A 14123-nucleotide genomic window follows, 5' to 3' on the forward strand; every position below is an offset into this window, starting at 1 on the left:
GCCACTAAAAGGTGGTCTATGCTCAAGTGGATGAGTCCATGCTCAAGTTCATATGAGCAGCATTAAATTGGACTTAGTGGGTTAAAAAAAAAAAATAATGTTTACAGAAAACTGCCAAACAAAAATTTATTTTCTAATGTAATAGCTTTCCTTTTCAATTATATTTAAAAAAACAGCCAGAGTAAATGACTCAGTCTATGAAAAAAATAAAAGGGTAATAACTCTGCCAACAATGGTCATTAGAATAATTATCACTGAACCAACTTTCAACTTAAGCTAGTAAAATGTTTCCTATATAACATACAGCATTATTAAAAATCTGAAGTTTAATATGAAGAAACACACAGAAACTGAACAAACTAGGAAAATTGCACAACCATGCAGGCAAACATGTACACAAGCAGTGCTATCCCAACATTTCTTCATCAGAAGACAGAGCATGCATATTTAGTTAAGTCACCTTTCAAAGAAAGCTACTACTTTCTTTCACATTAGACTTTACCTGAATGCCACAGTCTATATATTAGGCTCTATGTTCTCACACAAAGCATGAATGTGCAAAGCATGCTAAAATATAACAGTACTCATTCACAAATTTGCCCTTTTGTGCTCTGATATTCGTACTTTATAATAACATACAATTGGTATCAACTTAATTTCATTTGTCCTGTTATGTAATGAGGTATCTTTACTTTCATGAAAGGAAATACATTTTACTGATCTCCTGGGCACTTCCCAATAAAGGTACATATATTAAAAGTTTATATTAACTGGCCTATTTCAGGAACAGAGATCTGTTTTCTCAAAGGAGAGATTTTACCTTTTTTTTTTTTTCCATAGACATAACTTTTCATATCAGTTTTTGGACCTGGTATCATTAGGTATTCATAACTAAGATACCTTTAGAGTGTCATACTCTTAACAGTCAATTTCTGCATTAGAAGCAAGAAATGACAATACAGTGATAGTACATGTATATTGTTTTCCAACTGTCAGAACACATCTTTGTTTTACATTATTTCTGAAGAAGTTCACTCTTTATTCAATAAATAAATGAAGTTAGAATTATTCCCACAAAGAGGGTATTTCCTACCAGACTTATATTTTTAACATAAGTCTTCTTTTGGCCAGCTAATCTTCTTTGATATCTAACAGTCACAGTCTGATCTGTTTTCTTCATATAAAAACAAAACACATGTGGCTGAAGTACCCTGGATTTTCTTACAGCCTTCATATTTGTAAAAGTAAAACTGTTTAATATGTATTCAAGTCTACAGACAAATCTTATGACCATGGCCATATTGCTTATTTTCAAGAAGGAAAATGTTTAATTAAGTGGGACTCAACTGGGTTCTAAATCTAAGGCCTACACTTAATTCTCTCTTGCCACAGGTCATGCTGTACTACTACTCCATGCCCGCCGTACTCATAGCTAGGAAGGAAATAACATATTATTTCCATCCTGACTCCTTCAGTGAATCTTGTCTTATGTTTCCAAAATCCAATGTTATTTCTGCTTCTAACTGGTTTCTTTAGCTCTAGTGAAGACACTTTTGTACATGAACGGTTGTTTCAATTAACATGGGGAGATGGCGACTGGAAGGCCTTATTCCGCCACGGTGCTCCCACCCTAGTCTTTTATACTGTGTGTTGGGGTGGATTCTCATCCTTACCATCAGCCTGTTTGGTTTTAAAACAATTTCTTCTACAAAGGAAGAAAGAATAACATGGTCAAATGAATTTATGAACTAGTTCAACAGCTAGTCCTACTACTGAAATGCTATTCCAAAGAAGTCTGCCTAACAGAGTCAAATTTTACACAGAACTTAGGCAAAAGCTGAGGGAAAAAAAAACCTTAAAATCATCAATTTTGGATAATTTTATGCTCTTAAAATAGATTTATACATCAAATGGTCTGAAAATATCCAATATTTTTATTATTAAAACAATTTTTAAGAAAACCAGTGTCTTACCTGCCAAAGAGACTATCATGGACAACGTAGACAGAACATACACTGAGATCTATTAACCCTTTTGGTTTTGTAGCTCGTTTTTCACTTTCAAAATAAATAAGTTGGGCATCACTGCCCTCTAAGATAAAATATAAATTTTTCCAGCGTTTTCCTTTGCCTGTTTAAAAAAAAAAAAAAAAAAAAAATTGTCTTTAGGAGCTAAGACATAGTATTTTCAGAATACAAAAAAAACAAATTAAGTATATTTCAATTTTCATTCTAAGAATAGATCCATATATAATTACAAAATACCTATAACCTGTATACAAAATTGCTTTTTGTTATTATTGCTTGTTTAATGAATTACTGAATGAATGGAGTTCATCAGAATACTTTAACTGTGTCTTCAGAAATTGTATTATGATAAAATCCTCAAAATTCCTGTCTTAGAGTAATTGTTTTCAACCATCACCTACCCCTCAATATCTTTATGTCAAACTGAGGTAGATCTATAAAATAAAAATGTTAGTACCCTGAAGGCTAAGTGGCACAAGGAATTTCTCTAAGAAACCATAGAGAGAGCCTGAAAGTAAGTCAGGATTTAATGATACACTTGGAATACAAGCGTATTCTAAAACCCTGTTTAGAAATGTGGACTTAAACTGATCTCTAAAGTTTGAAACATGCCATGTGTAAGCTCTAAACAAGTAATTATTATTAATAATCAATGACAAGACAAATGACTATATCTTACAGTAAGTTTTATGGATATTTATGACTCTATAATGAAAGAGATATCTTGGTAGAGGGACCCATTATGGTGTTAGGGAGAAAACTGGTGCTAGGGAAATCCCCAGGAATCCACAAGGATGACAGCAGCTAAGACTCCTAGCAATGGTGGAGAGGGTGCCTGAACTAGCCTTCCCCTATAATCAGATTAGTGAGTACCCTAATTGTCATTATAAAACCTACATACAGTAACTGATGGAAGCAGATGCAGTGACCCACAACCAAGCACTGGGCTGAGCTCCTAGACTTCAGTGAAAGAGAGGGTGGAGGGATCACAGGACCAAGTAAGGTCAAGATTAAGATAGGGGAACCAGAGACAGCTGACCCAAGCTGGTGGGAGCTCATGGACTCTGGCCTGTCAGCTGGGGAACCTGCATGGGACTGAACTAGGCCCTGTGAATGTGGGTGACAGTTATGTGACTAGATCTATTTGGGGAGCCCCTGGCAGTAGGACCAGGACTTATACCGGGTGTATGAAATGGCTTTTTTGAACACATTCCCTAGGATGGGATACATTTCTCAGCCTTGACACAGGGGAGGGGCTTGGTCCTGCCTCAATTTACTATGCCAAGACTTTGATGACTCCCCAAGGGAGGCCTTACTGTCTCTGAGGAGTGGATAAGAGGTAGGATGGGGGAGGTGGGAGAAAGGGAGGGAGGGGAAACTGAGATTGGTATGTAAAAAGAAGAAAAACTTTTTTTATAAAAAAATATGTATTTATGACTCTTATCACATGGTGAGCACTAAAATCCTAAATTATTAGTCCTAAAAGTTGACTTACCCTTCTTCAGCAGGTAACCTTTCTTAACTATGTTTTTATAAAAGGCATCCTTTGTTTTACGACGAATTGTATTATAGATTTCCTTGCCATCCACAGTATCATTGAGTACTTGTTCTTGATCCTGAATTGTAAAGAAACATTATTAAAATTATTTATGAAAATAAATAGTAATGAAAAAGCAGGTAAAACATTTCTAATAACTAAAATCTAAATGTAAATCTCACAAAGAAATGCTCAGAAAGGTTTGTCATTTCTCAAGAATATGTCTCATGGACAACTGCTATTTCAAAACCTCAGTGAGCTTGTTGTATTTTAAATCAAATGAAACTGTTTTGAAAGTATCTACTTTTTCCAGAATTAACTGGCAAATCAGGAGGCAACGTGAATTAAGAGCCAACTCATGTTGGTGAATGTTCTTTATCTCTGAGAAACACCAAGTGAGACTAGAAAACTAACCAGTTGAATGAGGACATATCCCCACCTTAACCCTCAGGTCAGCACATGATACAGCACATAGTTATAGCCACACCTGGTATTCATAAGCTATCTGAATTAAGATAATTTTCTTTCCACTACTTCACAGCTTTCTCTTGCTTCAATACTTTTGATGGCCTCACATCTTTTTTTACACTAAAGTACTGTATTTATTATAACCTGTACATATTTCTTTTTCATTAAGGATATTTAAAACAAGACCACACTCTTCAGTTCCTATTCTATTGTGTCAATGATGAAATGTTATACTTTGACCTCCATTTTTCCTCCAAGCCCTAGATTTTTACTGCTCGGTTTCACATAACAGGCTTTAGTAATGCATATAAGACAGCTGACATTCATCACTAAATTGCCTAAAGAATTATGTCGCAAAGAATATAAAAAATCATGATCTTCCCAGACAAATTCATTTTCAATTGTATCAAGGTATGTTAAACTAAATTTTAGTCTTCCCATTTCTTTATAGCAGTTCTTTTATTTTTGAAAGACTACTATTTTGTGATACTTAGCTATTTTTTGGAGGCTCTGTAAAGTCTATACAACTTCTTGTAAATATAGAACATTAAGTGATTTTCACAATCACCTTTCTATTCTGTTTTGGGACATTCTGCTGTTTCATTTCCTTACTCAGCAATTATGCCCAGGTACTAAGATGGTAAGAAACAGAAGCATCAGTTACCTCCGACAGAGGAAACAAACTATGGCATGCATGCTAAATTCAGCCCGTTATCTCTCTCCCTTGGTTGTTGTTTTGTGGCATTGTGGTTTGAACCTAGAGAATTCTGCATGCTAGGGAAGTGCGCTACTACTCAATTATATCATCAGGTGACACAGCTCCAAGCCCAGTCCTCCGTTTTTGTACAGAAACTTTTACTGGACCACAGACATGTTTATTACTTTATATACTGTCTGTAGCTGAAATTTCAATTACCAGGGTAGAGTTAGGTATTTGAAATGCATTGGACATAAAACCTAAAAAGTTACTACTTGGCCCTTTATAGAAAAGCTTTGCCAATCAATCCCTGTTAAAGATACAAGGATGCAATAATGAAATAAGTCTCTGTGTTGTACAACCCTTGGCTTTTAATGCATTGTCAGGTATTATAGCATCTTTAAAAGGGATAGGAGGACATTTTCTTGCCTTTTGTTATTATTCATTAAAAACAGCTAATTAAAACTTCAGACTTTTTAATTTTCTGCTATGAATGGTAAGGGGGAAATGAAAGGAAAATATTGACATTTACCAGAACAATGAATGAATTTTGAAAAATAGCTATACTCTGGACTCTATTGTGCGGAAATTGATTTTGATAACCAAATCTCTTACTATGATATATATAAACTGTTAATGTTCCTTAAATTTTTTTATATCATATTTATTCATGAGGGTTGTGAATTAATGCTGAAAACAAGTTATATAACAGGGTCATTAAAGTAAAACATATAATATAGAATTAAAAAAACTCACTGGGATATTCTAAATTGGTATTTCTAAGTATAAAAACATTTTACAATTAGAGAACAATAAATACTACTTTTCAACGAAATGGTCTTGAGTACTTTCAAAAGTATCGGTTTTGAAAAGCTAAACCCCATTAGTGATATTTACAGTTTGTGACCAGCATTGTATTTATAAAAACAAGAGTAGCCGGGCGGTGGTGGCGCACGCCTTTAATCCCAGCACTCGGGAGGCAGAGCCAGGAGGATCTCTGTGAGTTCGAGGCCAGCCTGGACTACCAAGTGAGTCCCAGGAAAGGCGCAAAGCTACACAGAGAAACCCTGTCTCGAAAAAACCAAAAAAAAAAAAAAAAAAAAACAAGAGTAATTATAAGCAGAACTTATCAGAATATACAAGACAGCTTGTTCCATCTGCACACAGAAAAGCTGAAGAGTAAGTAGCTGTACTTCAAAGACTTGCTCACTTAAGAAAGCTATGACTATACGTGAGGGACATAAAAAGCAAAAACTTGCTACATTTAAACACTCCTAACATTTTCTTTAAAACTTATTTGGGTTTTTTCATTTCTTGTATATATTATATACTAAATTACTTACACACATAAATAATCTAAACATTAAAATAGACTCAGATGATAATTAGTATTGATTAATTTCCTGGTTAATACAAATTTGTACTCATCAATTTTTATTTCAATGGTGACAATCTGTGTATTAGCTGTAGAATGGGGTACATTTATCATTTACGATATACCATATTCATGCTTAGCTTTAAACACATGACTCCAAGAAAATCTATAAGTGTTGTATGTTTCTGTGTACGTAGGTGTGTGTGGGTAAGGAGGCTTGAGGACAAGGTACTGACCCTTCCCAGTCTCTCACACTGTCTTTCGCTGAATTTAGAGCTTGACAATTAAGCAAGACTTGTTGGCCAGAGCGCTCCCAAGATCCTCCTCCACTGTCTCAGTGCTGGATTCTAGGTGTGCACACTGCATCCAGCTTTGGTTAGTGGACTCTGGGGAATCGAACTGTTGTCACGTTTGCAATAGCAAGCACTTTACTCACTGAACCATCTCTCCAGCTCGTGCCAAAGTTAATTAAGGTATACTGACCTACAAATCAAAGGATTCCGGTATCTTCTAAGGCATGAGTAAGAATGCAGCTTCACTTGCAGGTTGTAATAAGTCACTGAGTGATAGATAGCAAGGCCTGTTTCCATATTTTGGCCCACTTTCTACACAGTTCTGAACAAAGATATCTCATCTTACACAGTCCTCCCTGAGAGTAGTTGATAAAACAGAACCTACAGGCTACCATACCCAGACTTCAATTCTGACTCTGTTACTCAATGGCTAAGAAAACACCAACAATCCAATTCAAAACACTAAATTAATCATAGGTCAGTAATGTAGGTTCTAATTAGAGAAAGTCAATACACAATCAATGTATGTTAAAATAAGTAGAGTGCTTTGCAGAACAGAAGTAGCTGTGGTGTTGGTCTCTAAATAAATCTCATTGTGAAGCTAATTTTTTAGTAAAATTTTGAGTAACTAAAGGTAAGTAGATGTCTGAGAGAAAAGCCAGCTCAAAGATCTAAAGAAAGTAAAGAGCCTACTGTATTTATAAATCTCAAACAGGACCAAAATATGAATTCAGAAACAGATGAGGACAGTAGAATAAGGTAGGTCAGGAATACAGAAACATCAGTATAGAATGTTTTGTCTGCCACAAAAGGGATTTTATCTTTTATTCTGAAATAGTGACCATCTTGAAGTACTAAACATAATAATGGACCCAAGTCACATTTTTTTTTTTAATTTTTTATTTTTGGTGGGGTTTTTCGAGACAGTTTCTCCATGTTGTTTTGGTGCCTGTCCTGAATCTCGCTCTGTAGACCAGGCTGGCCTTGAACTCACAAAGATCCGCCTGGCTCTGCCTCAGAAGTGCTGGGATTAAAGGCGTGTGCCATCACCACCGCCCAGCTCCAACTCACATTTTAAATGGACAACTCCAACTGTTATGTTTTAAGGGGGAAGAGGCACTCACAGTGAAATAAATCAATATTTTTCGTGGTGTTCATGCTCTGAGTAAGAAGGACGCTCCCAACAGACCTGACATGGTGAACAGGGGAAAGGCTAAGTATATTGAGAAATACTTAGCCTTTCTAGTTTAAGTTTTGTTATTTATTTATAAAACAGGCATGATTAGAGTGTTAACTTGACCAAACTGTTGGAATAATTCATTAGTATGCATAGAAAAATACCTAAAACGTATTCAGAAGGTTTTTTTTTTAATTTAAACTTTTTTCATTTTTATTTATTTATTTTTCTATTATCAGCTTGATACAGTATAAATTCTTATCCTAATAGTGAAATATTTCATTGAGGCTTGCCCAGTAATTGAGTAAAACCAAAACTTATTATAAGCCACAGTCATCCTAGGGTCCCCCCTGCTATATAGTCCCCCTGGTTCTGTGGGTTGCAGTCTGATTGTTCTTTGCTTTATATCTAGTATCCACTTATGAGTGAGTACATACCATGTTTGTATTTCTGAGTCTGGGTTACCTCACTCAGGATGATATTTTCTAATTCCACCCATTTGCCTGCAAATTTCATGATGTTATTGTTTTTCTCTGCTGAGTAGTACTCCATTGTGTAAATGTACCACATTTTCTTAATCCATTCTTCAGTTGACGGGCATCTAGGTTGTTCTGGCTTATAATTTTATATTTTTTAATGCTTTTATTTATTTTCTGTTTAGGACCAAGAGGTTGTTCCCATGGCACAGTGCACATGTAGAGGTCCGAGGACAATTTGGAGTCTGCCTAGGACTGAACTCAGGCAGTCAGGCTCAAGGACAAGCACCTTGCGCACTGAGCCATCTCGCCAGCTCCTTCCTTCTAGTGTCTTCTCCAGGAAGCAGTTCTAGGACTTGCTTGTTTCTATTTTAGCTAATGTCTGGGTATACAGGGTGCCACTGAGGGGAGGACTGAACTGATTCTGCCAGCTGGTCAGGTTGTTCATTAGAAAAAGGATATTATTAGCCTTTGTATGTTTTGACTCTTCAAACTTCTGCTGAAACCTAAATTCATTCCAAGACTATCACTAACATTTAACTGCTTTTATAGAAATACATTTGTTTCATAGTAACCCTTTTCAAGGCATTTAACTCTTTGTAGAAATTTATGCAAAGCATAGCAACTTTAGGTTTCTTTGGTTATTATAAGAGTTAAGCACACTAAATACATGAAACAAATCATATACTAATTTATGTTACAGGTTTCCATTTCTAACTATAAAAAATTAAATTAGAAAATTAAAAGTACCAATTGAGGATGGAATATCTTATTACTTAATTTCTACACAAAACTTGTGAATTTATGAGACAAACTAGAATCATTTCTAACTCAACCAGCCAATTGGGAACTAAGGATATAACATGCATGATCTGGGTTACTAACCACTAATAAAAGATCTCAGCAGTACTTTCTAGAAAAACAGACACCACACAAGGTTGTATTTTAGAAGTGACTGTCTTATACAGCAGTACCTAGAGCAGTTAGCAGCTAAGGTCTCTCAGATCTGCTAACTAAAGTGAGTGTTTGTGTTGATCAATTAATAGAAGATTGTCAAGAAAGAATAGAAACTCAAAGCTGATTTAAACTAGTTAGATCTAGATTGACAGAATACTGACAGAAATATAGGAAGAATCTGATTCTCTGTGAGTTCAGAGCCACATTGTAAACAGAGCCAGGCAGTGGTGGCACACACCTTTAATCCCAGTACTGTGAAGCACACACGCCTTTAGTCCCAGGAAGTGACATGGCCGGGCAGAGAAAGGTATGTGAGGCGTGAGGAAACAGGAACTAAAGCTGTTCAGCTGAGATCCTTTCATGTGAGGACTCAGGATTTCAATCAGAGGATGCCTGGAGTTGGTGAGGTAATAATAGGTGGTGGCTGTGGCCTGCTCTGCTTCTCTGATCTTTCATCTTTTACCTCAATATCTGGCTCTGGGTATTTTATTATGAGACAATCCAAGATTCAAGCAACAAAAACTATAGGCAAATGAAGTAATAAAAAATTTAAACTTCTCTAGGCCTTAATATTCTTCCATCAATTTTGTTTGTTTGTTTATTTTTTTCCGAGACAGGGTTTCTCTGTGTAGTTTTGGTGCCTGTCCTGGATCTTGCTCTGTAGACCAGGCTGACCTCAAACTCAGAGAGATCCGCCTGGCTCTGCCACCCGCGTGCTGGGATTAAAAGTGTGCGCCACCACCACCTGGCTCTTCCATCCATTTTTTTTTTAACCTATATAAAACTGGCTGTGAAAACCATGCCATCTCCATTTTTCCTAAAAAGGATTCACTCCTTTCCCTAGTGTTATTCTGTCTTCTCCATAGGTACCAAGTACTATAAGCCTGGCAAACAACCCAGGTCTGTGGGGGAGGGGGAGGGGAACACACAGAAAACTATACCACCCACTCTAACACTCAGGAGTCATTTCTATGCAGAAGCAGAAAAGACGTGAGAGCCCTGGCAGCAGGGATGAAGGCAACAAATGCCATCCTCTAGACTCAGTACAACCACTGCAACCATTATCAATTCACCACAACTGTAATTATCGATGTTGAGTCCACATTAGACTGGTCCTATCAACAATCAATCACAGAATGCGGAGGGACTCACTATGTACTACTCTATACCTCTGATCTATTGACAGATTCTGGGAGAATCACTGTCTTTACTTGTGATACTACTCTTGAGCACAGCATGACTCCAAGGAACAGCTCCAAACAAATGGTTATGTAGATAGCCCTGGTTAAACTCGTGGGTCACAAAACAAAATTAATAGACAGAATGAGAGGTATTTTTGGGGACGAGGTAGGGTGAACAAGAGGTGAGAAATAATAGTAGGCATGAACACCTGTGTAAAACTGTCTAAGAACAATGTAATAAAAATAAAAACCAAAGACAGAGAAATAAGCTACCAGGACTTACTTGGTATCTACTGATTATCTAAATTATCTAAAGTGAATATAATTGAAAAGTAAAAAATTCTCTTAGAGTTTATTTCCTAAAGAAATCTAAATTATCCATAGCTTTAAATTTTATCTAGTTTGAGCAGAATCAATATTTATATAACCATCACAAAAACCATGTTTAAAACAAGATGCTAATTATTTCAAGCAAGAAAAAAATAACACTGACCTGCATTGGTACAGGTTCCTTAAGATAATAGCCTTCAACAATCTGTTCTTTCCGATAGTGATCTATGATGTCCCCAATACTGTTAAAATAAATAACTGTATAAATTTCTTAGAATATAAGTAAACCATGTTACCAAGGATTATCTATTCATAAGTAGTTTTTGAAAGCATAAAATCTGCATAATTCATAGAATACACTATCATAATAGTCACATTATTTTATAAAAAATAAGATATTCCAAATACAGGTTTGCAAGCTAGAATATGTAAGCTAAAGATTGTGGTTCCGTATCAAACACACAGCCAAGTCAATGATACTACATTTCATACTCAGAAAGTGACGACATTCAGTGAGAAAATGATTACAAGTTATGGCTTTTGGTTTACTGAAAAAAACAATCCTTCCGACATACGAGGAACTAACAGAAATGGCATTTATTTAGCGAATGATAAACTAAGAACTTCTGTCATCAAATCACACATACGTTTGCTTTTGCTTATATTATCATTACGTCCTAACACGTGAGTAGTTAGGTGTAGCATGAATCTTAAAAATTCTTATTAATAAAATCAAACCTGAGCCAGGTATTGGGGTGAACACTGGAAGATCAGAGAGACAGAACAAGCCACAGCTACCTCACCTTGCCAACTTCTCAGCTGGTCATGTTTCCTCAGACTGAAGCTTCTCTATTCTCATCCCAATGGCTCTCAGCTGAACTGTGCTGCTCAAAACCTAAAAGCTTAACCAGCCAAATGATTCTAGTTTCTGGTCCTCATGCCTTATATATCTTTCTGTTATCTGCCACTACTCCCTGGGATTAAAAGTGTGAGTCACCATGCTTGGCTGTATCCTTGAAGAGATGGATTTCTGCCTCTGGAATGCTAGGATTAAAGGCATGTGCTACCACTGCCTAACCTTTATGTTTAATATAGTGGCTGTTCTGTCTCTGACCCCAGATAAGTTTATTAGGGTGCAAAATATTTTTTGGGGAACACAATACCACCACAGTTAGGTGAAAAGACAAGTCAAAAGAAGAAAAAGGGACACTAGCAGAACTTTGCCTGTACAGTTGTCACTGTGGCAGGGAAGGATTAGAGACTTTGATTAAAAAGTACCAACAAAGTTTCTATATATTTGGGAAATGTTACTAATGAAACTGAAAGTAAAAATGACATGATATAACACAGTTTAGGATGCCACCAAATATTTTTGTAATAAATAAAAGTATATTCTATAATTAATAGTTCAAATTAATGTCTAGATAATTTAATTTCTAGAATTTTAAACTTTCATTTTATATACTAAATGGAGGGGTATTTTTAAGACACACAAGAAATATGTCTCCAAAAAGACTTTGCTAACCTGCCTCTTGATTTATTCTTCCAAGAGTTCTTCAGAGTGACAGAGTAACTGCCATACTATATTGTGTGTGTATATATATACACAGAGCTTCAAGTATCTTTCCTACACTACAAAATTTAAATTAAATATAATATTCAAAAGTAAAATATAAAGATCAATAAAAAATAACTATAAATACAACTAAGTATTAACACACAGTAGAAAGGTGGAATGAAAACAAGATTTTTTTAGGAAGATAATACATTTTGAAAATAGGATAAATCTAAAATTATTTAAAGAGAAATGAAAATCAGGAAAAACAGAAAGCAGCTGGACATCGTCACAAAGCTGACTGTTTTAAGGTAAAAAGTATCTATGGATGCATGGGAAGGTAGATGTAATCAGGTCATAATAAATACAGGCATGGAAATTTCACAGTGAAACTCAATCTTTGTACAATTAAAATGTTTTAAGATTATATAAATGATCCTTGGTAAGAAAGTTTAAAATTAAATTTTAAAAATCTTAAATGGAAGCACCCTGTGTGGGCGGAAAAACCTGCCGTCAGAAACCACAGGTTATGAAATCAAAACTACAGTGCCAACAGGGGCTGCTTCCCTTAAAGGCCCCAACAATACAGGCTATCACCTCTACTGGTGACTGACCATGAGAACTACATGAGAAGCTTCTAGTTCTGAAACTACCACACCTTTAACACAGAGAAATAAAATGAAAACAAATCTGGAAGCTTCTTGCCTGATGTTTCCCTGTCACAGTTCTAGAAATTGCTATGCAAGTGTATGCGGGGGATTGTTAAGTTTCAGTTATGGACCCCTGTGCCACACTGCCAACCTATGAGGCAACTGTTACTACAGGGGTAACCAACCCTTTTTTCATGGGAAACACTTCTGGTACTGAAAAGCTGACCAAGCCCATGGCTGCAGCATCAGAGGCTCTAGCAGGGAAGACACTACAGCTGCCGTTCTGTGGAGTGGACATGATGCACATCCACATTCCCAAGCCAACAAAGGAGCACACGCCTTAAAACGAGCTCTGGGAAGTTCAAGCAAAGAAAGACTGGTCTATACAGTACCAGGACAGGCTTCTAAATAACTATGTTCATCCCCACAGGTCAGTGCTGTTGCCAGATCTGTCAAAGAAGGTTCTTTTTACAGTGCAAAACAGACCCTGCTGAGACTCACAACACTGTCTGCTGAACATTCAGCTATAATCTGACATCTTGTCTCCCCCTGCAAAACTCAGGGAACCCTGTGAAGGGGGGGCAGAAAGCATGTAGAAACTGAATGAAGGGTGCAGCGGTGTAGACTGTCGTCCAGAGATGGCATGACCACTGCACTCGTGAACCATCATCAACTATTAACTGCACACCACTGCCAAGACTCAAACACCCTGAGATGGAGAAGGGAGGGCTCATGAGGGACACCCCTCGCTGGGGGTTGACAGGCAATCAATAGTGGCTACATAAGCGAAAGCCATTTCTTCAGTTACTGCAGCCACTGGAAGAGTACTTATTCATAAAACGAATTTCTAAAGACACATGATGTACTTTAATTGAGTACCTATTACATAAAACCATGTACATCTCTTCTTAAACTACACAAGTGTTAATCTTCAATGTCTTACTAAAATCCCACTACCTTTTTACCATTACCTAAATTATAGTCTTTTTAGTGATTTCCATGCCTATTTGTATTTTCTTTCAATTTATTACAACCTGAACACCATCTTTTCTAACAGTTCAGGGCACTAATAATGTAGAAATGGTATTTTTTGTCCTTTAATTTTTATGCAGCAAATGTCACTAAATAGATTAGTCAATATGTGTATGCTGAATTCAGTTTGGTGCTAAATGCCTCTCCTTTTCTCAAGTTGTGTCAAAGCTGTAGCTCAATAGTTACTTAGGAAACAGCAAAAATCTAAAGAGAAAACAGAATACCATAGTATGCCTCTGTTAGATTTCATGAATATTGCATCGGATATTCATATCTAAGTAACAGAAAAAAATGTGTTTTCTTTTCAATTACTTCCTAGGAAATAATACTAATAATGCTTTTTTTCTATGTTTAATTTTGGCCTTCTT

General features: G+C 36.2%; 1 protein-coding gene across 1 annotated transcript in view; it reads right to left on the reverse strand.

Annotated features, from left to right (window-relative positions):
- The window catches only part of Rasa1 (RAS p21 protein activator 1), an 84381-nt gene that overhangs the window by 17651 nt on the left and 52607 nt on the right, over positions 1 to 14123 (reverse strand). The window contains exons 9-11 of the mRNA XM_006993203.4: positions 10682 to 10760; positions 3523 to 3643; positions 1974 to 2130 (exon numbers count right to left, since the gene is read on the reverse strand). Of these exons, the coding sequence (XP_006993265.2) occupies positions 1974 to 2130; positions 3523 to 3643; positions 10682 to 10760 (357 nt within the window). The remainder of the gene's footprint in view (positions 1 to 1973; positions 2131 to 3522; positions 3644 to 10681; positions 10761 to 14123) is intronic.

Source organism: Peromyscus maniculatus, chromosome 15 (assembly GCF_049852395.1).
Source record: "Peromyscus maniculatus bairdii isolate BWxNUB_F1_BW_parent chromosome 15, HU_Pman_BW_mat_3.1, whole genome shotgun sequence".
Classification (NCBI taxonomy): Eukaryota; Metazoa; Chordata; class Mammalia; order Rodentia; family Cricetidae; genus Peromyscus; species Peromyscus maniculatus.